At 36.7% G+C, this 24,133-nt stretch overlaps 1 protein-coding gene across 2 annotated transcripts; it reads left to right on the forward strand.

Annotated features, from left to right (window-relative positions):
* Nucleotides 1-224: 224 nt before the first annotated feature.
* LOC141432693 (senecionine N-oxygenase-like) lies at nucleotides 225-23,560 on the forward strand. 2 transcript variants are annotated; one of them, XM_074094407.1, is made up of 8 exons: nucleotides 225-314; nucleotides 14,777-14,964; nucleotides 18,243-18,381; nucleotides 18,920-19,091; nucleotides 19,531-19,803; nucleotides 21,076-21,236; nucleotides 22,075-22,218; nucleotides 23,173-23,560. In XM_074094407.1, exons 1-8 carry the CDS (start codon nucleotides 240-242, stop codon nucleotides 23,374-23,376), a joined length of 1,356 nt encoding a protein of 451 aa, XP_073950508.1. In that variant the 5' UTR covers nucleotides 225-239; the 3' UTR covers nucleotides 23,377-23,560. The 2 variants fall into 2 exon arrangements, with proteins under 2 accessions (XP_073950508.1, XP_073950507.1); XM_074094406.1 differs by lacking the exon at nucleotides 225-314 and adding an exon at nucleotides 2,395-2,634.
* The last annotated feature ends 573 nt before the right edge of the window (nucleotides 23,561-24,133 follow it).

A 24,133-nucleotide genomic window follows, 5' to 3' on the forward strand; every position in this document is an offset into this window, starting at 1 on the left:
TTTTTATTAAGCTTTCTTTTGTCTCATTTTGGGCAATGTGAATGCAGCCTTATGCAATTGTACATCACCATACAAAACAAAACGAGTGCTTGATTTTATGAATGCTTTACGTTAAAAACCTATTATTTCTCAAAGGGAGTAATTAAGTAACTTCGTCAGAAATTAGGTACTAAATAGTTCATTTTATATTTTGACTATTTTCAATCACAACGAAGGTACCCGCATCTAACAAATTCGTGATGGTTAACAAGTATGGGTTTCTGTTCTTGGTGTTTGACATTACTTCGAAGTTTTCACAACTTTATTTTGATTCAGTAAGTAATATTATAACTTAATAACTTTAACCGTAGTCTAGAATTTACTTAGAAATTATGCAGTTCGTTAAACTTAGCAGGTTTGTTTTTTAAGTTTTTATTGGGGTGATCAGTTGTATTCAGTAAGTATCTCGTATTGTGGATGTTTCGTCACGGTCAGAGCGAAAATAAGTCGTAAATAAGAGCGGGAAAAAGATAAGCTGAAAGTTAATTCTTCTCGGTACCTAATTGACTGGTTTCGGGTTGTTAAAGGCCAACGTGTCTAAATACATTCTCGTGTTACACTGCACTATTAATCTATTTTAGATTTAGAAGCGATTTTCTGGGGAAGAAAAAGATTTAAAGTTAGCCTCTATGGGGTAACGTACTTGACGATTCAATGGCCATTTTATAGTATATACTTATTCAGCAATAATATTGCTGTTGCGTATTGTACCTAATTCTAAGGAAATGCGAATGCGTCTTTAATAAAGACCAAGACAATTATAGAACTGGTTTTATATCCTTAACAAAAGTTCGGACGTACTTATTTACCTCTAGGCTTAACTGGGTAGGTACGACCGACCAACCCAAATCCGAGGACTGGTAACCTTCAGTATTATTAAAATTTGCGGTTTATGCACGTCACGTCTCTGTCGTTAAGTCATACTTATGACGTATCTACATAATCAGTAACGACGAGATTTACCACGCGCTATATTAGAGGTAGTATACAACTTTTGCTTGTCCAAGGAAGAAGTAATCTTGAGTAAACTCTGGGCGGTTGTAGAGAAACCCACTGATCTCATATTTATTTCCGTCTACTCGTGCTACCTCGTGCGTCAAATAGGTACTCGTATAATACCTACCTAAGATCTGAGACTTTCTTTCAATTCAATTCAATTTTTGGGATTATAATGGCCCCATCGAACGATGCCATGATTCCGCCAATGTCGAGGTTGGATAAGACACTGCCAGTCGACTTTAGGTCGAGTACGGTAGAGCTGTCCTTGTTCGGTAAAATACCAGCCACAACCAATCTAAAACAAAAAATAACCACTTGCCACCACTGAACAACCCACTACTTTACTTCTAGTTAGACACAGTTTAAACTACGGAATACTTTTTCTTTTAACTAAGGGATTGCAGGGTCATATACCAAAAAAGAAGGGGGGGGGGGGAGTAAAAGAAATCGGATTTGAATTATAATTTGATGTTTTTTTTAGATAAAATGAGTCTAATACCACTACCGCGAGTTTACAGTGACCGTACTCGATAGCGACGGCGTAAATTATTTATAGAGGCGCTCCATACAAATAATTTATAATTTACGCCGTCGCTATCGAGTACGGTCACTGTAAACTCATGGTAGTGGTATAGTATACTACAAAAGGGGGAGAAAACCATTGTTAAAAGGAAATTTACGTTAACAAGATCTACTGATGTTACGGGGTAATAGGTCATTTACCTACCTATAGGAACAGATATTTTGGACATTCCAAGAATATGTGGACTAACTCTAAAGTTCCTTCACCCATACCGCATTCGCATATTGAATTGTCCTTAATTCTGAGTTTTGCCATGAGACTTTCTTTGTTTAAACGCCCTAGTTGCATGAAGTTATATACCTAGCTATTCATCACTTATCATGTTATTTATGTAGGTAGGTGATACCTACAGCAAAAATACAATCAATTCCATGTAAGTACAAAGATACTCTGGAATTTCCGCATCTATTTACTTCGTGTACACACCATGACTCTGCAAGAAGAAGCAAAAAAGGGATACGTTAGTTTTTTGCATTCATCACAAGTTCTCAACGTAACAACGTCGTACAGTCTATGTAGGTAATAGGCAGAATGAAAATATTTTTTGGGAAAAATCTTTATTCGTCCGTTTTAGTTCTTATTCGAGAGTTAAAAAGGATAATTGACTGAAATCAAAATAAATAGTAAGTACAGTTAACCGGACAAAACTCGTATTTTTACAAGCATGTGTATCTTAATAAGAGTTCTTGGCATCACTAATCGTTTTCGTTGATGAGTTTTAGGCTCGCTCTAGACCACAGCAGTACCTGGTGTGGTGTATTTAATTGCAGATATATAGATTGTTAATTTAACCGATGGTCAAGGTCCATCCCACCACCGTCACTTGTTTAGTGACGGCAGACCCCAGCAGTGTTTTGTTTTGTTGATCGCGCGTAAAGCAGCGCACGCGTTGTAATAAATGCGTTTTTCAAGTGTTTTATAATAATTAGTGAAAAATGGCTCGTTTCATTCTTCTTGTGACTGTTCTATGTTTCGTTAACTTAATTCTGGAAACGACGGATGGCCTGGCTTTGGTAGGTTATTTGAATTGTAACAGACACTTTTATGTTACATTTTTTATATATTTATATGGTGAACGAACTGATTTTGATTCAGCAAATTTGTTCCATGAAAATTGGATTATAATAATAAAATAGGTACCTATGTGTGACGAATTATGAAAAATATTCTTTTATGTTGCTATTGTTCGATAATACAAAATCTATTACAACTTACCATGTGTATAATACAAACAAGAAATAAATATTTTCATGAAACATGGGCAAATAAATTAATATAGATATTTTTGGCTCAGTTAAGTTCAAATATGATTTCAAATTTACGAAACTTTGTAACAAAAACAACGAAAACGATTGTTAAAATTTAAAAGAACAATAACTTAATATTGTAATGAATGAGCACGAAAAGACGGCAATGGCTAATTTTATCTACAATTTTTTTTAAGTTAGAGGTGGTGACAAACGGACGTACGGACATACATAGGTACAGCGAAAATTTAATAACAGGGTCCCGTTTCTCACTCTTTGCATGGGTATTATTACATTTTTCAATCCAAAAATTAGTGTCAATGATTATCCATAAGGGGAATATTTCGAGTGTACGCATCCACTAGAAGTTTTTTAAAATTTAACTTGCAAGATTTAATTACCGACAGACAGACATCGGGACAGGTTACACTAAACTAATTTAGCTTGTAAAATGAAAACTATGCCAAATGGTACATTCAGAATTTTAATTTAACGGCTGTAAATACATTATTATAACTTCCTTTATTATACATTTTAATATTTAATTTTGATTTCAATGCAAATTGCAAAACGTGTCATTCTCACAAACAAACTACGAGTATCCACTGAACAAAAAGTACCTACCTATTAAACAAAATATGTAAACTATAATTTCAAGCATTTTTCTTGAACATTTCGTCGTAGGTTTGAGTTATCTATTATTTTTAACTACACTAATTCCTCGCGACAAGCGGATGGATAGTTTAAACGGTTTCATAAAACAATTGGCCTATTGTTTTGTTTGTTGCGCTTTTTAATTACATGCTTTCACTTCTTCTACTAATTATATTTATGGTACTTACACTTTGAAAATCAATTACCCAGAAAAGTAACCCAGGACCGATCTCTGTCGTCAATTGTTCAGATAGAGCAAACCGTAAAACTATTAAATAGAATTTGATTAGTAACTCTACCTCAGTCTTTGCTGTACTTTTTTGCTTAGGCATAGAATTAGTTAGTTATTTTAAATATTTCGCGGGTATCGGTGTATTCACTGTTTTACGTTTTATTGAATAATTGTTGACATTTTCTGTGCTCTATGCTATATTCTAAGTAGTAAAAGTACTACTTAAAACTTTCTTAAAATAATGGAACCTAAGTAAAAGGCAAATTAAATAAGATGAATTCATTGTCAGCTATAAGTACTTATTGGTATCGAAAAGTGTTCAAACAGACATAAAATATACATAGGTAAGATATTAGGTACCGTTATGGCCCTTCTATTTTATACAAACCAACTCTATGCATAAAATACAAAACCAATGTAAATAAGCTCATAATAAATCCAAGGACCTAGAATAAGTTGCCACGGGGAATGTTGATGAGAATGGCGGCAAAACGGGAAGTGTGTTGCAACCAACTGTCAAAGCCGTATTTATTAAATTACATAGTTGTGTTCGAGCGTTTCAACCGCCACAATTTTCGTGGTCACATTTTGTTATGAAGGGCTGTAGAATTTGATGAAATTTTCGATTATTTTTTAAACGTCCTGTACTTTTACTTACTAGATTTTAACCTGAAAACTGTAACAGAATTTTCTACCTACCATGTCAACAAATTTGCCCATGTGTATCAAATGAAATACACGCTGGAATAATGACCCAGTTAAGTATCTATACTGTAACTTTGCAGCCTTTTCGTGATATGGTACAAATTATAGTTCTGCTAGAACTCGTGAATATATTTCGGTTTCCCGTTGCGCTGTTCGGTCGTCATATAGGTACTACGCAGTACCTAGTAGTAGTAGTGTAGTAGTAGTAGTAGTAGTAGTAGTAGTAGTAGTAGTAGTAGTAGTGTAGTAGTAGTAGCAGTAGTAGTAATACTACTAATAGTAGTAGTAGTACTTGGGTCAGTTAACTGCATTAATATCTGCCACAGCTAAGCGGGTCAAAATAGCTGACACGTCCTACTGGCCCTAGAAATAGAGTCGTATCCGTATCAGATATTTATGCACGTTTTGATGTGTCAGATGTAGGTGCTGGTGACTATATACATCAGAGTCAGCTTCAAAATAACGTATGTTTTATCTAGCTATATATTGTTTCCACAAAAACATCGTAGGTATATTTAAGCATCGTAAATCATCAAAAGAATATTACTGTAGTAGTACAGTAGAAGCTAATTACATGCGAGTTAGTTGAATCACGACCATTAAAAAACTAGCTTAATTGTTTTCGCACTTAGATGCGCATCAAAGTTATTGTAAACATGATCAAGCAGAGATTGTGCTCATTTGTAACGATGGAGATGGAAATTTTTATAGCACATGTGGCTGTAGCATGTTTGTTAACCACCGACGCAAAAAGAGGAGTGTTATAAGTTTGACCGCTATGTGTGTCTGTCTGTCTGTGGCACCGTAGCTCTTAAACGGGTAGACCGATTTGAATGCGGTTTTTTTTATTTAAAATCTGGTTTTTTAGCAATGGTTCTTAGACATATTTCAACAAAATCGGTTCAGCCGTTTTTGAGATATTGAGCTTTGAAGTTTAGGTTTCTCAATGACTGCTTTTTCTCTCAGAAGCTAAGCTAGCACCGCATGTAATTTTTTTGCTTGGAAAGGGATGCGTGCGTTGCATTGTGTTTTGACGACACGACGCAAAAGCACTAGTGGCTCCCTCTCATAACGTTTAGGTAGCTCATCTCTGTATCAAAGAGGTTGGATAAAAATTAAGGGATGGTAGAGCAGAAACAGAGTAGCATCAGTTTGATCTGCTCTATCATAACTTGGTAACAATAAGTTGGATGGAAGTAGTAAGTAAGGTACATAAATAGTAATTGTTTCAATACTTGAAATGGTTAACGCTTGGTAAAAAGCTATCACCCTAATGGTTTGATCTATGGCATCTCGAGCAGAAGATCGTGGGTTCGAATCCGGGCTTCAGAATTTACGTGGAAAATTACATTTCGAATAGTAAATTTTCGGCGAAGGAAAAAATTTGGAGAAAACGTGCTTGAATCTACAAAGCAATGCTATGGTATGTGTGAAGTTTCTAAATGGGGAATGGATGGAAATTTTAGAAACGCTTGAAACTTTTTTTATCGATAACCTGTAACCGAACCGGACTATCGTAATTTGGCGGTAAAGAAAACTCATTCATTTTTTTAAATTAATTGATGCTTGAAACTACCGTGAGACTCACTCATATTAAATGATATTGTAACGGATAACTCACGTCTTAAATCGAGTTTAGCTCGAAATGTTAGTTTCGTCGGGCAGTCGCGCGAGCAGAGCGGTGGCGCGTAGTAAGGTCAGTCAGTAGTATCATATGTTTCATATATTAGCGACAGTTTTCGGAACTTGACTACTTTTTTATAAATCTTCTGTACTTATACAAACTCTTTATTCTTAAAACTGTGTTAGAGTAGGACGCACTGTGCGACAAATTGAATCCCAACTTCTCTAGCAAGTCGTACCGTGTCCCATCCCTAATATGTCAAACGAGAATTGCCGCCCAAAAATATTACAACAGGTATAAATTACACAATTTTAAATTCAAGATCGAATACATTTATGATTTAATAGCTGTTTAAAAATTACTTTATAACAATGCATGGTAGCCATGAGGCAGACGTGTCACGGACAAGTGATTACTGACATTAATATTGCGAGAACCATGTGAATATTTTAGGGTTCCGAATTACTATGCACAGAAAGCTTACATAAGTTTACACCTAGAAATAACTCATCATCCCAGCCTGCATACGTCCCACTGCTGGGCACGCGGTTCATCTCAGAATGAAAGAGCTTGGGCCGTAGTTCCCACGTGGGCCCAGTTCGGATTGGGAACTTAGACTTAACTAAAGGCACTGTTACACATGCTCGTTACTAAAGCATGCTTATGATCATGCTACTAATGAGCATGCTCATGAACTGGACTGAAGCAAACGTGTTTACTCTTGCTTGTTACCTTTCCCCCTTCCACCCACGTCTCGAGCATGCCACTAAATAAGCATGCATTGCATTGCTACTGCATGTTCTGTTCACACATGCTACTAGGTAGTGATGTAACGAATATTCGCATTCGCATTCGCATTCGCATAATTTCTGCGAATGTTTTGCGAATATGAATATCAGAATAAAATACAATTATTAGATAATAGTAGGTTAATAAAATCAAAATAAATTCATTTCTTATGGTTTTCATAAAAAAAAACAATCTCGTAAACACACAAACATATTAGTCTTCACTTAGTCATTTGATATTATTTATTTATTTACTTTGCTATGCGTTTGTATAAACTCGGTAGTTCTCGGATCAAAATACAAACGGAACGCACTTCGTTCAAAAATGACATTCGTTACATCACTACTACTAGGCAGCATTTGCTCGATAGTAGCATGCTCTCTTGCTACTAACGAGCATGTTTAACAGTGCCGTAATACAAATATATTTCACTATATAATATTACGTATAATTGAAAAATTGGTTGCTGCTGGACTCACTAATTGCTTTAATCCATTTGAATTTGGAAGAAACACAAAAAGATAGAAATTAAAATGACTTTTGTCACTCAACGGGGTCACGTCGTTTTCTCACCTAACTAGTCTATATAAATAAAATTGAATCGTAAAATGTGTTGCTAAGCGGAAAACTCAGGAACGGCTGGACCGATTTCGCTAATTCTTTTTTTGTTACGTTTGTTATTAACAAGAGGTTTTTATGAAACAAAAATTACAACGAACGGGGGCGAAGCCGCGGGCAACAGCTAGTTTTAAATATTATTGATTATATGTATGTTAGTCTGTAAGGTATTTATTGTATGGGCCAAGTTGCCTGAAATAAATTTACTATCATTAGCAACTTGTAACGTGTTACCTACAAAAAAAAACAAATCATGGCTAAAGACAGACTCAAACCTAGTAGACTGTCATGTTAGTCAACTTGTATTTAGCATAAACGATTCTAACAGAAGAATATGAATAGTGTAATTTGTATGATGCTTGTTATTTGTGATTCTTTAATAATATAAACAAACTTTTATAGTTTCTTTACTCTTGTTTAGTTTTACTAAAAATTAGTTGCATTTCATTGAAATTCAGAGCAGCAAAAAATCTGACACTAAATGTATGCAGTAATAGGTAATTTTGTATGTGGCTAGATTTTGTGACGCTGAGTGTATTTTTGTTGAAAGAACGAATGATTTTTTCTTATATCATAGGGTCGTACCATGGTTTTCATTTGTCAATAGGCTACCATGCTTTAGTGAGTTTTGCACATGTAAGTATACACAGCAAAAAATACTTAAAAATTTCTTAACTAAACTACTGAACCGTCTTTTTGCAAAAATAAATTCGACTTTACACTTTACTGGGAATATGGTTGCCCATCAACCTGGTGATTACCCGTAGTCCTTGACTGCAATTCACATTGTGGTCAGACTGGAATCGTTTCTGCATGGCTAATTTTGTTCATAAAATAATATATCTTCTTTCAAAACCCAATAATTTATTATTATGGTAAGGGTAAGATGCAATAATTGTGATCAGTTTTTAAAAGCAAATGGCTGTTTCGGTTACGTTCAATCAAATATTAAAATAAAAAAAACGGTCAAATTTGTTTAGTGTTTCGTAGCAATATATTTTGATTTGTTACAACAATAACAAAAACAACAACAACATCAACAACAGTATGTTAGCGTATAAAGCCTACGTAGTTGATCGCAGCTATGTAGGTATGCTTTACATGATATATAAATTCTCAAGTTTTCGTTTTTTTTTCGTATCTCCCAGGATGCTATAAAAAACATTTTCAACAACATTTTATTCTACTTACTACTACGTACGGGACTTTGCCGGCATGGTCATTGTATAAATTCAAATCTATACCAAATTAAAACTATCTTATACTTCAGTTTATGATCTAAGACGCAGATATATGACTCGTGGAGTTATCATCATCATCCCCCTTAAAACGCCACAATAAACGACAACTCGCCACTTGCATCCACCGGTTGCCCGCAATTCTCACGATGTCGTCAGTCCACATAGTGGGAGGCTGCCAACGCCTCGTCTTCCGACTTACGGTTCGCGGTCGCCGCTCGAGAACTTTTCTCCCCCAACGGTTATTTGTTTTTCGAGCGATGTGGTCCGCCCATTGCAGCTTTAACTTGCATATTTTTACTGCTATGTCGGTGACTTTAGTTCGTCCACGAATTTCCATATTCCGGATTCTATCGCGCAAAGAAACTCCAAGCATAGCTCTCTCCATAGCTCGTTGCGTGACTCTGAGGCTCTCCAAGAGGCACGCCATAAGGACCATATTGAGTTATAGGTACCTATTATAACGAAAATCTAAGAGTTTTCTGATCTTGGCTTTTTAGGCGAAAAGTCTTTTTTTAACCGACCTAAAAAAAGGATTGTATGTTTTTTTTAACAAATTCAAAATATTCAGAATTTGCATTAAATGTTGTAGGTACAATTATGATGTTACACTTATTCTAGTTTCAAACATTTAAACTTATAAAGTCATACAAATATTGTTTGTAGCATGCAATCTTTATAATAAACATGCCTTAAATAATAAACATCTACATTTTGTTAAAATACCGACCGGTAAAATATAGACCGGTTATTGAAACACCATCATAAGAGTCTCTAATAAGTTTGTGTTTCTAATAAGTATCTTAAAAATAATCTAAAAGTAGGTATGTTAAGCGCTACTACACTTGCCCGTAATATGTAGAGGTACTGAACTACAAAATAACCATTAAACTCGTGAACTTATTGCCGTAAATTAAAGCTTATAAAATAGGTAGCAATAGTAGTAAGATATTTAATTTTTTCTCTATGTACCTACCTGTTTTGTGTAGGTATCGCTTACTATTATGGTGTTCAATAAAAAGTCCCTCATTGTATTGTATAGCTATACAATAAAAAACAGCTCAATCATGACTGTATAATTTATAGAACACTGCTATTTTTTGCCGTTGCGCATGGCTTTGTTTAAATTGTTTTCTTAAAATAAATACTCAAATAGCTGTGTTTTTGTGTACCAACGAAGTAGATACAATCATCAATACTAAATATTATCTTACTAGCTTTTGCCGGCGGCTTCGCCCGCGTGGAATTCGGTTATCGCGTCGCGCGCTGTAAAGTAGCTTAGCCTATGTCACTCTCTGGCCCATAAACCCATAAACTATCTCTATGCCAAAAATCACGTCGATCCATCGCTCCGTTTCGTCATGAAAGACATACAAACACACAAACACACATTTTCGTAATTATAATATTAGTAAAAAATAAAAAAAACAATTAATATTTTTCTAAGGATTTCGTATTGAATACGAAATCTTCCAAGTTTAGGTATATTTTATACCTTAGGCTGCTTTTTACTCTTAAATGTAAATTTGATATACTTACTATCACCCTTTTGTTATTTTTTATTTTACCATTTTGTCGGCGTGACTAACGGTCTCTCGAGCTTAGCCGCGGACGGACAGACAGACGGACAGACATGGCGAAACTATAAATAGTTGACTAGGGAACCCTAAAAAAAGGAGTCTAAGTCATTATACAGGTTTATTATCTGCTCGACCACACCAATAATAAATGTCTGTGACTATACGTTATATGACAAAAACACACTCACAAAGGCGACACAATTCTTAGAACCTAGCGAGCGTCATGCAATGACATAATAAAATGTCTAGTCCAAAATAGGAACAACAAGGTAAATATCCAGAAGAAACCCTGAGATATCCTATAAGTAGTACAGTTTGGTTTACGTGTATCTATATTATTTATAAATAGTACGATACCCTACGTCACTTTAATTGGGACTTGCTTTCATTACTTTTAATTTTTTTCAACTCTAAAGGGCTGTTTCACCATCCATTGATTAGCGTTAACTGGCGGTTAGGTGTGATGCCGTCTCTATTTGTTTTGTTCGAATAGACGGAGACGGCATCACATTTAACCGTCGGTTAACGCTAATCAATGGATGGTGAAACAGCCCCTTAGTTTTACTTCTTGACTGTAAATAATCCTCTTCAGAAAACACTACTGAAGTACTACTAGTAAGGAAGGTAAGAGCATACAGCCATACATGCTTCGCATGTGTAATGAAGTAATGGCTTAATGAATTAAGAGACATGGTCTCACCTTTCGTAATGACTTTCTAAGTTTAAGTAACGGATGCTACGCGGTAACCGCTGACGTCAGGTATTCCATTAGAGAAGATATAACACCTATACAAAGGATTTTCCTGTTTCTCCAACAATTTCCAAAGATACTTTGCTTGAGATCAATTTAGTTGTGGTTTGAATGAGGTATCATCGATTTCATAGTTTAATCACCCGTTCGTTATAACATTTAAGGTCTCTAGGCTGTATCATACTATGACCGTAATAGGTACGTGTCAGGCAAAAATATGTGCTTTGTATTGAAATAGTACATTGTGTCTTAAGGGCGGTAAATAAGGAATTACGAACGAGAGTCTATTAGAAGCCCGAAGTCGAAGACTGAGGGCTTTAATGAGTCGATGTTCGTAATTCTAGTACCGCCCGTGCGACATACAATGGTTTCATCAAATTTGCGAGTAAAGTTTTATATTTCTAAAAGAAAAAATATAATTGTTCCAAATATTGGCGATACCTTAGGCTGCGCTCTTGGCAGCGCCGCCCTCCCCTCCCTCAGCATGTGCCTGAGCCGCGTGTGCATGTGGTCCTGCTGCTGCACCATGCGCAGCAGCGCGCCATGCAGTCAGTACGGGCACGGACTCATTTACCGACCTTGGCTTCATGACAAGAAAATTAGTACGCGCAATGACTCACTTACCGACCACGGGTTTCAAGACAAGCACATTAAGGTCGAGGGTTTTATTGGGGTTGCAACCAAGGTAGCCTTCATGTTACGACACTGTTTACGAGCAAGTGTGATAAAAGTATGAGACTGTCTACTATAGCACGATTCTTAACCAACCGTCGCTGTCGCGTGCACGTAGCGTCAAAAACGGCGCCGATACACTTCATAGGTATGACACGCCGTTGACATGTTGTAGTCCGTGTCGCGTTACAGTCCGTGCCTGGTACGTTACGGTCATGGTATGATACGGTGTACAGTACAGGCTAGAGACTTTTAAGCGGATGATCTTTGTGTCAGGTCTTACCACGTAACATTAGATAATCACTCGTATACAGTGTGTCACGGACGTTTTCGATTTTCACCTTACATCATGCGGGCTGCGTTGCATATAAGCAACCATTCAACGTTTTTACAAGGTACTATCAGCCAAATAAGTGGTCTATCAATTTTTAAACAACTTCCTATCAAATGAATATGTCGCTAAAGTCGAACTTTCAAGTTGACAGCGTCTATTGGCATTATTGTTTTGTGACATTCAAACGATTATCAACTTGAGGGCGGTAGACCACATATTTGGCTGATGGTACCTGCATCTTATGCTAAGACCTGAAATGTCAACTCCCTTCATATTATATATTATTATCACAGCCTATAAACGTCCCACTGCTGGGCACAGGCCTCCTCTCAGAATGAGAAGGCTTGGGCCGTAGTACCCACGCGGGCCCAGTGCGGATTGGGAACTTAGACCTACCTACTCACTTCACACACACCCTTGAATTACTTCGCTGTTGTCCATGTTTCCTCACGATGTTTTCCTTCATCGTAAAGCTCGTGGTAAATTCCAAATGTTATTTTTGCACATGAATTTCGAAGAACTCTGAGGTGCGATTTGGGGTTCGAACCCACGATTATCTGCTTGAGAGGCGGTAAGTCAAACGGTCAAACACTAGGCCACCACGCCTTGTTTTTTATAATTATTATTATAGAGCTATGAAAATCATTTCATTGGAAGACGAAGTGGTTAGAGAACTTGGCTACGAAGCTTGAGGTCCCGGGTTCGAATCCCGGCAGGGGCATATATTTGTATGATTAATACGAATGTTTGTTCTCGGGTCTTGGATGTTTAATAATAATAATAAATATGTATTTAAGTATGTATTAATCTATATAAGTTTGTTTATCCGTTGCCTAGTGCCCATAGTACAAACTTTGCTTAGTTTGGGACTAGGTCAATTGGTGTCCAGTGTCCCATGATATTTATTTATTAATTCATTCATTCGTTCAATCCCTTCGACGATGAGCGGTAACAGTACCTTATTTTATGAGTATTCCATCATTTGCAACGTGGCGTAAGTATATGTTACGGAAAATGATAAGCCTCGCGTGGATTTTTCTTCTTTTTTATATTATTAACGAACAAGTAGAGTAGCAATGAGGGCTATCGTTTTTTATCTCACTAGATGGCGCACTGTTGCGTGAGGTTTTTAAGTATGGATTTCAAAGTCTGTTATTACGGGCGTGAAAACAAAGTTTAGATTAAAATCATATTTAATACACCTTAAAACCGTACCATAAAAATATCGAGCATGCCACAGTGTTGCATAGCCCCCGTTTTGTTCGGAAAAAAGGGAGGACAAAGGTTTCCGAAAGACAAAACTGTCTCAAAACACAGACATTCATTGCCCCGGAACGCACATTTGCCATAATTAATTTCAGATATTGCAAAATATTCACAAAATTATTCTAATTATAAATAAACCCGCGTAGCTCACTCAAAAACTATGAGATTTGACATTTCGGAGACCTCACGCTACACTAGCGCCTCTAGTGGCGAATTCATACGCGATAGCCCTCATTTGACAGTAGTTAATAATTTGTTCAATGACCCTTTAGTATAGACTGCAGAATTTTGAATCATGAGTTACGTTTAGTATTACTTTGGTAAAGGGTTCGAGAGAGCGGAAAACGTTCTATTCGCCGTGACCTAAATCAAGGGTAGGTAAAGCATTAGTTCAATTTGTCAGACTAACTCCTTTTTATCAACCGTTTGTATTTAAGTGAAAAAACAACTGCAAGTTAGATCAATCAATTCCCGTGTAATAAACAAATACCTAGCTTACTTATTTGTAAACAAAACCGACGCTATAGAATTATAGACTTGAGTGTACAAATGAGAAAAAAGAACATGACATACTTAGACAGTAAACATGCATTTTTACTTAAATTACGATTATGATTTTCGTTTATGACATTCTTATAGCATTCTAAAGGTAATATTAGGGGGTCTTAAATAAAAAGAGACGACGAAAAACTTAACCAAATATTATTTTTTCTATAAATTCTATATCTAAATCTCATTTTAATTTTAATAAAGCCAATAAACCTGAGCGACAATTCAACCTTCGCTGTTTATCATTAAGTTTGACTTGTTTTACGTTGGTCTAATTTGTAAATTTTTACAAACTTAGCTTTTTTATATGATAGGTGGGCAAACGAGCAGTTGGGACACCTGATCCTGGTCCTGGTGTTTTGAGCTTGGTAAAATGGCAATTTTATTTGGAGATGCAATTCATGCCCTCTTTTTAATGCATAGTTTGTAATCGATAAATTACTGATAGGTAAATGAGTTGAAAGGGTCAATTGGTAACAAAGCGAGAAGTTCTTTTTTTTAGTGGGTTAAAACACTTCCACTATCTAACGATCGACTATAAGGACTTGTTAGCAAGCTTATAAATAAAACAACGAGCTGACAGTGTGACGTGAATGTAAAGAGCTTAATTATTTATATTTTAAATGTAAATCGTTAATAAAAAAAACATTAGATTTGAATACTAAAATCTGTGTTCTGGTGTCTTTCCTTCTGTTAACGTGTTATTACGCCATAGGTTTATGTTAAAAATAAATACCTACATTCTACATTCAAGCTTTTTTGCCGAGGCTTCTATGAATCCGTACCAAATTTCAAGCCTCCCGATTGTTACAAGTAGGTCAAATGCAACTTGCAATGTATGTACGAGTACATGGTGTGGTCATACCGTGATGCCTAAACTTTGTTTTTTTTTTCAGCCATCACCTAAAGCGTGCGTGATTGGAGCAGGGTACGGTGGACTTGCCAGTGCCCGATACCTCAAAGACTATGGAGTTGATTTCATGGTCTTTGAGGCTCAGAGGGGTTTCGGCGGCAACTGGAGGTTCCAAGATGACATAGAAGAAGATGGATTACCGCCTTTCACTGGGGTTTATAAGAAGCTAAGGTAATACATGGCAGATGCTTGTAAATGCGGCATCGCACTTAATATTATAAATACGAAAGTTTGTAAGTCTGTTTGTTTGTTACTTCATCACGTCTAAACCACTGGACCGATTTAGATGAAATTCGGTATACTGACAGATAGTGTTCGTATTGACTCCCGAAGAAGGACATAGGATAGTTTTTATCCCGGAAAACAGTATAGTTCCCGCGGGATAGCGAAAAAAGAATTATACGCGGACGGAGTCGCGGGTAACGGCTAGTAATTAATATTTCTTTTCAACTTTGTGTGCGCAAGGTATGATGTTTTCATGAGACGTTCCTAAATACTCGAAGAATTGACGTTTGTTCTGGACCTTTTTTTTTAAAACATTGTTAAGAAAATCGGCCAAGTTTCAGCCAAATGTCTGGATGCGCACAGCCAATATTAAGTTAATATTAATTTTAACATCTGGCTAAAATTGCGATTGATGATGTAGCGTTAACAATTCGCAGTCATAAATCAAGAGTGTACAGTCAAGGACATAAAATTACCTATATGTACATACGGTTACCAAGACGTCAAAAATATCTATCTATACACTTATGCCACTAACCATAACGTCGATGTATGTATACATTACATTTGGAGCTATGGCTGTATATATATTTTTCCCTCAACTGTACCTGATGACTTAAAATAATGTCCCATTTCAATTTTAACTTCATCCAGTTTCTGGAAGGTCAAAATTAAAGTGGCGATACACTTGATCTAGGAGGGCCTATATTATTGAAATTCATCTCTACTTGCTTTTAAACAACATTGTAATCGAAATAAACCAATGAATAGGTATACGGAAAACGCCAGGACGAATAAAATGTAACACCTCATACTTACTTAAGACGGTCAATAAACAAATCGGTTCAATAATCTCATTTGTAAGAATATTTGAGACACCAGCTCTTTTTGCCAAAAGCAGACGGTGCATCATTGTCAATATTGGCGTGCAATTTCCAGTTTGTGAATTAACGTGTTGCGCTTCACAAACGGGTCTTACAAGGTCAGTTGCATCAGCTGCAGAACACATGGAGGTTATATTACCATCGGAGTCATACAATCAATACATTGATTGCACCACATGAATGAGACATAAAAATATGGGGATTACTACTATAACTATAGTTTATATATAGCTCGTAGGTTCGTTTGCAGAAACATTTTTTTAGGCGCAGTCGATGCTCTTCAACAAGGGCGTCGCCAGGGGGGCAGGGAGGGGCAGCTGGCCCCCTAGAGATTCTAAAAAAGTTGTCAAATGTAAAGCAAGCTAACCAAAGTCTTTGACTTAACTTGCTTGATCGATCATTCCCGTACGGCGAAACCTTGCTACAATTCATACTTTTCTCGTTCTCCCTATCAACTTTCATGAAGAAAATACATATAAACATCTAATGTTTAATTTTGAATGGTTAGCTAATTGTGGTAGTGTAGCGTGGTTGGAAGTACCTAATATGATCAAAATGAGGAGTGCAGTATTCGCCAACAAACTGTTTTGCAGTTTGGCGAAGTACTTATACCTAATTGTATTTTTTTTGTATCACAGAAATGAGTAAATAAATAAAAAAATAAAAAAACTGGCCCCCCCTGCCCCCCTGGGCCATCGGATGGCGATGCCCTTGCACTTCAAACGAAAGTGAAGCCACTTTGAAACTTAACCCTTAACTTTTATTAATTTGATATAGCACGCGTTCATGAAACACGCGTCATCTTCGTCTAAAAAATATTCCGTGTGCGTGAGCCTTTAGGCCTGGAAGGTAAATCAAAATTCCGGTATTTTTAGAGATGCTAAGGTTATTTAATACGAGAGTGAGAGGGACGGTACAAACTACAAACACAAATACAAATATTCTTTATTTGCACACCACAAATCAGTACAAAAAACTTATAATATAAACACTTACCATACAATACTAACTTCGATTTTCGAATTTCGTAGTAGCCCCCCAGAGTTTATAGCGGTTGTCATTTCGGGAACACAGACTTTAATATTGAAATATTATTACGATTTATTTAAAGTGGGTAACTTATGAATCTCAATGGGAAAATAAAATGGGACTGGGCGGGATAATAATCGCGGGGCCAAAGTTATCACTAATTGGGTTCCATGCGACGGGCACCGGTACAGAGGCAGACTTAGAAGGAGATTGCGAGACGATTTGGACCGTTTCCAGTAAGACTGGCAAGATTTGGCCAAAAATAGAGACGACTGGAAGAAAAGAGGGGAGGCTTTGGCCCAGTAGTGGGACACAATACCAGCTAAATAAAAAACAAGCCTACCAAGCATACTTAAATAAGTAATTAATTTCATTATTTCTTTGAGAAGAAGCGAAGATTATTTGTAACACGTTACGTGCACTGCACAGTGATGTTAAAAAATAAGAATGAATATGAGAGTAATCTTGAAATTAAAGTTATACAAGTGGATAATGAGTTTGCATTACAAAATATTAAAATATTAAGTACGTGCATTACGCGGAGAAATCACGGATGTTAGGTAATTTAGCTAACCGGTTGCGTGGAAACGAGACCGGCCGATTAGCTGTGACCAGTCTCACGACTTTTCATAGATACTTAATCTAAATCGGACACGTTAATGTTTATCCATAAATAAACAATAGTACTTGCCTGTAATAAGACCGTGACGTAACTGGTTTATTTAATCCATAGAATATACGAGTACTTCTATGATAAACTATGGTAAACTTTGTGGGTTTGTTTTGTTTATGTATAACTATTTGTAGTACACACAAAATAAACAATTAACAAGAAAACAGAGATGTTCAAAGACGAATTTAAACAAGACTAGACACGCAATGAAATGTTAAAAGAAGCGAAACATAAAAATAGCGTGGATATTTTAAGGTACCTACACACCTACACGTACAGTCAAGGAAAACGTCCCAGGGTGGAAACTTTTCATAATATTTCTATAACAGATGTATGGAATGTTAAATATGACATTGGTAGCACAAAGTTCCACCCTGGGTAGTGATTTAATTTCCTTGACTGTACATATAAGCTCACTATATAGTACCTACATGTATAGTTGTTCTTCGACACGTCTATTGTTGCATGCATCGTCGATGTCGGAGAACTCAAACAAAGAGAATATAACCACTACGCTGAAAAAGAGAAAGAAAACCGATCTTTTGTTTCGAATTTCGAACGACATTAGCAAACTTCGTTTAAGCGTAGCTACGTTTCCTGCCTGTGTTAAAAATATTAAGCAACCTATTGTTTTATAGAACTAATACGCCGCGACAGACGATGGAGTTCTCTAACTTCACTTTCCCGGACTCAACACCTTCATATCCGTCGGCACCCTGCTTCTACAAGTACCTCCAGAACTTTACCAGAGAATTCGACTTGGAGAAGTATATTCAGGTACATAAAGTGCTCTTTGTTCTTCATTAGAGCGACATCGTAGTAACTCATAAGAATTGCAATTGCACAGGCATACTTACCCAACCATCTCCTGATACATTCAGGATTAATTGAAAGACTACTAAAAATACTGGCTTCATAAAAACGGCTGAGGAGAGTAAAGTACACTTTCCTGAAATATGCTGTTTCTCAAAAGTGCACTGTTTACAAGAAACACTGCTCGGAGGGTGCACTGTCTCAAAAGTGAACTTTCCTTGGCTAGAAAATATATATTTGGGAATGTACAATTTACAGAAAGTGAACTTTTAGAGAATCCGCAAGTAGATGTTACCATCCTAAGTCATAAAAATAAGATGCTAGTGCCCTGATGCAAGTATTTTATGTCACGATCTTTACAAAAAAAACAATTGATTGCAAGATGTACCTTATCTATTATTAAAATTTCTCAGATTACGAAATGCATGATCTTTTTGTTATTCGAGTCTTATGTATAGGTACAAAGATGTAAATGTAATGTAAAGTAAACGTTGATTTTCAGTTCCGAAGTCTGGTAACATCAGTGAAATGGGCTGATAAGCAATGGGAGATTGCTTATACCAAGACTGATACCGGTGCAGCAGAGACAGTGAACTGTGACTATGTGATCGTGTCCATAGGACATTATAACCGTCCTAAGGTGCCCAAGTTTGAAGGACAGGATAGCTTTAGAGGTAAATTACTTGTTGAAAATAATCTACCTACAGGTACAACATAATCAAGAGGAAAAGACAACAACGAACAAACTATGCTGTAGTGTAGGGAAGTAACCTCTGAAACTGTTGAACAGATTCTAAAAATTCTTTCGCTAGCAGAAAGCTAATTAACATACCTAGGCCACTTTGTATGATGGGAAATTGTGAAGACAGACAGAGTTGCGGTCAACTGATAGCTATGCGGCTATAGATCTATCTACATATAGTCAAGTTTATTTAAAACGGGTCGGATTCCCTAGAGACTCGGATCGGAGCCATCACGTCAAATGGTATTTTTTTTATTACTGACCGTTCCTTCCACCGGCTTTAGTCTACTGTTCGTAGGTTTCTTTTATAGCAGTCTAAAAACACTCGATCCATTTCACGTTTAACGTATTCACTTCTTTATCGCTTTCAGGAAACATAATACACACCCAGAAATACAAAGATCCAGAAGTTTTCCGGGATCGACGGGTCCTCTTGGTCGGCGCTGGCGCATCAGGTCTGGACCTGGCCACTCACTTGTCTAATGTGACGTCGCGTCTGGTCCATAGTCACCACCTTCGGTACAATCAGCCATACTTTGGCGAGAACTACGTGAAGAAACCAGATATAAAAATGTTCACCAGCACCGGGGTGATATTTCAAGATGATAGTTATGAAGAGATCGAGGATGTTATTTTGGCAACAGGTAATTGTCATTTGTTCAAAAACATAGGATCAAGGAGAGTGAAAACGAGTTCGATTGCTCTTGGTAGCCTGCTTTACAAATTAAGAATGACTTCGTATCTCCACAATGCGACAGCATTAATCACATTGAATTCTGCATAACGCATGAAATACTACTTCACCAAATATGGAAAGACCAGTGTGTCTCACACGCAGTGTGTGGTCAAGTCGCTAACATTGCATTCCATTCATACTGTACATAGAGACTTATTATGCAGGACGAAACTTTTTAACCGCGAATATCTTAAGTAAGTTATGAAAGTTTACCTGACTAAGAAAAGTGAATAAATATTATATCTATTTCAATTTAAAAAAAGTCACCTTATGCTTTGACTCAAAAATTCATATTTTTTCGAAATTGTTGCGGCAGCGAGTTTATTTGCTCAAATTGTGAACCCTGTGCCTTACTTTTTTTTAAGTAATCTTTTTGATGACATCCAACAGCCTGATTCTTTTTGAAAAGAGAATTTAATGCTATGTTCCGGTAGTTTATTTGAACTTCTTATTAATTTGTTTTAATTGCAAATGAGCTATTCTACATAAAAGGTGGGCCCTGTAACAGGAGCAAAAAATGGAACCACAGCTTCCTCACTCACTCCCACTCACTCTTCATCTTGAGCTAATTTAGTTCTACAACTTTTGAAAATAACTTGTTGTTGTTGTTTCTTTAAAAAAAATATGGCTCTGTCCATCGGAGGACAATTTTGCCAGTATCTAGTAGTTTTTGCCGTTGTACGGTAAAATAATTCTAGATTACGAAATATGAGAGGTAATGGTCTTGAAAATAACTTGTATTATGATTTTTATTATAATTCCAAGTTTAATTGGACCAGCAATGTATTGCGAAATCCGTCATTTTGTTACGTGACAGGCGATGTCATTTAGGCTATTGGATGCCGTACATTGAAAATACCAGAAAATACCATTTAATTTGTTTGGAATAAACATAATGACAAAATTACTTAATTTTTGAAAATTGCAGAACTGAAGTAGTTTCATTTGAGTAGCAGAACCTGTGTTTTAATTTTTTGCTCCTGTTATAGGGCCCACCCGGTATAAGATTCTTAAAATAAATAGTTAATGAAGTTATACTTATGTTACAAGAATGGACTCAAAGTATCCTATAACCTTCGCCACTATGTCAATGTCAATACCTATCATGTTAACAAACGTGTCATCAAATTATCTCAACTTTATTGGATCTCCTCATTCAACTTGTCCATTTCAATTTCAGGTTACGATTTTGACTTCAGTTTCCTAGACGAGAGCTGTGGGTTGACGGTGTCCAGCAAATATGTGTTGCCAGTTTATCAGTACATGGTCAACATCCGACGACCAAGCATGGTGATCCTGGCGCTTCCAAAGCCCATCATTACCAGGGCTTTAGATGTACAGGTGAGAGAGTAATTAGAATTAGTTTCTGCCGTTTCGGCATGTTAGAAAAAGTCCATAGAAAAATTGTTGGATGATTGAACTCATGCCAATCATTAATATGAAATGTATCCCAATCACCATCCACCTAAAGTCAAAAACCCAGCCAACACCCGTTAAAGACACACCCAAGAACCCAAGTCAACAAAGACAACCTTGTATTCGCTATCGAGGGCAAATTCGTAGTAGGCCACGGGAAATTCTCATGTGATTTTCGCTCCTCAGCCGTGATGGCAGATTCTAAGCATTAAGTAGGCGTGCGTTAAGTTGAGATAGACAAAGTTCCCCACAATTAAACACGCTACTCAAGTTAGCGAGCTAGCACTGAGAGAACATAGCCGTATGTGAATGGATAAGGATACTCTGCTAAAGGAGATACTATTACGTAGAAGAATGAGGGTCACCGACATAACCAAGCGAATTAGCTCGTTGAAGTGGCAATGGGCAGTCCATGTAAGCATAGAGAACTAATGGACGTTGGGGCCGAAAAGCTCTCGAATGGAGACCGCGGATCGGTAAGCGCAGTGTGTAGTCCACCAACGAGATTAATGGATAATCTGGTTGAAGCAGCGGGTTCACGGTGGATCCAGGCCAGGTCGCTTCTAATCGAAGCAACTGGAGGTCTATGGGGAGGCCCAACAGTGGACATCCTACGGCTGACATGATGATTACGATGATGACTGCTAAAGCCGCTGAATGATTTGTCATAATTGATCTGCCAATCAGTGCGGCTGTGTTCTCTCCTTACATTTAATTCGCAAACTTGAATAGAGTATTGAGAAAATTTAATCAATATTTCCAGGCGGAGTATGCAGCAGCGTTGATCGCCGGCAAATTCCAGCTCCCCTCGCAAGGAGACATGCTGAAGTCGTGGCTCAAGCACGTGTATGAACTGCAGTCTAAGGGAAAGAAGATTGTTGATGTCAACTTCTTGGACAACTTACAGGTACCTAAGATCTGGGATTGCGGGAAAGGACTATGCCCGAGGATAAACGAGGGGTTTTGTCAGATTAGACGACCGGATAGCTACACTACAAAAATTTTATCGGTATTGGATACGATCCACGGTCGGACACATATTTAGTTGAATTAAAAAAAAGTTTAATAATAATAATAAACTTTATTGCCATGCTAGTTAAATTACAAAAAAAGAGAAAAAAAAACAAAAACTTAAAAACTAATCTTGGCAATAGGTACCGGTCTCAGCATATGCTGAAGATAAATCCAGCGCTGATTTTCAGCCCGGCCCGGGTTTATTAAAAGAAAACCGATAACAAAGTTCAGTGATTAAGTATCCTGATGGAAAAATGAGCATTTCTATCCGCCGTTGCACCCTGAGTTTATCTTTCCGATTTTAACAGAATTTGGGATTAGTCTGTTCATGATTCCGAGCTGGAAAAACAGGGTCTCCAGATGTGTCCCCAAAATATTGTATGGATGTGTCCGTTTTGTCAACACACATCTGGAGACCCTGTTTTTTCAGCTCGGAATCATGGACTGAGTCTACGTACCATTTTTTTTTAAATCGGAGAGATATAAACTCAGGGTACAACGGTAGATAGAAATGCCCAAATACGAGTGTTTGTTTCCGAGTCTTGGGTGGTTCATCTATGCACACCTGAAACACAGGATTTTATTTTATCCTAGTTCGGGTACCTTGTGTATTATTTTCATTTATTCTGTGTTTGTTTAGCCTATTTGTTATATTTGTCAAATAAGATGTAAAGTTAATAAAGATTTTAATATTATTATATTATCTATAAAAGCTAGGCAGCTACTTATGATTGACATTGTATTTGACGTCACATGAAGCTAGAAACCCCAATTCGGTGCTTTTTATACTTTATTTGGTGCTTAATTATCTATCTATTTTATAAATTAATATATATAATTGTTCCAGGATCAATATTTTGCAAATTTGACTGAGGAAGCTGGAATTACTCGCGTGGCACCCGTGCTGACTGACATCAGGGACTTCAATGCTGTTAACCGCTTGGAAGACTTACTGAACTACCGCGATTATGACTACGAACTGCTCGATGCACACAGCTACAAGAGATTCTACAATCCTAGAAACGAAACCTGTGATATTAAAGTGTCATAAGATTCTAAACTTTATTCAGTGTGATTCGGAGTTCAGTTTTTTACAAATCGATTTGAGAAACGAGTTCATATTACTGACGATTATATAAGGTGCTAACAAATTAAGTACCAATATTTTAAGAGATGTTAAATTGAATAAGATCAAAACAATAAACTTTAATTATAAATAAAGAAAACTTTATATACGATATTTTTAATTTCCTGAACAATATAAATAAATTGACATTCTGCCCAAACACAATCAGCCTGTGCATTTGAGTGCCAAGATATTTAACACTTTCCATCAAGTGAACCATGAGTGAACCCGTCGTTAGTTATGAACGTCAACGGTTGGCGGGAACGCTATTACGAGCAGTATAGTCCGCGCGGCGGTTTAAGATGGCTCAGGGAAACTGGTGGGGGTAAATGGCGCATGGGTACAATCGCGCAAAAAATCTTTTAACAAAATAATGTATCAGAAAAATTAAAGAACGTAAGTAGATTTTAGGTAACTTAAATTTAATAAGATAATGTAATAATAACATTAAATTTAACAAGAGCGAAAAAAATTAGTCACCCGGCCGTGTTGATACTACATTATCAAAGGTTTTTTTGCAATCAGGTGTAAATGTTGGATAGGTGTTGCTGAATTTTCCTCTAATGATAACGTGGTAGCTGCTGTTGTATTTTTTACCTTACCCACGATTTTAGTTGTTTCCTTTTTTTATATAACAGTTCACGTCGCAAACCATTTTTCTGGCTTGCCTAGTTAAAACTTT

The sequence above is a fragment of the Choristoneura fumiferana genome, chromosome 11, assembly GCF_025370935.1.
Source record: "Choristoneura fumiferana chromosome 11, NRCan_CFum_1, whole genome shotgun sequence".
NCBI lineage: Eukaryota > Metazoa > Arthropoda > Insecta > Lepidoptera > Tortricidae > Choristoneura > Choristoneura fumiferana.

Coding starts and splice junctions, on each gene's coding strand:
- LOC141432693 (XM_074094406.1), top strand. CDS start 2,557: ATGGCTCGTTTCATTCTTCTTGTGACTGTTCTATGTTTCGTTAACTTA. Junction 14,965..18,242: donor GGGGTTTATAAGAAGCTAAG/GTAATACATGGC, acceptor ATTGTTTTATAG/AACTAATACGCCGCGACAGA. Junction 19,092..19,530: donor AGGACAGGATAGCTTTAGAG/GTAAATTACTTG, acceptor TATCGCTTTCAG/GAAACATAATACACACCCAG.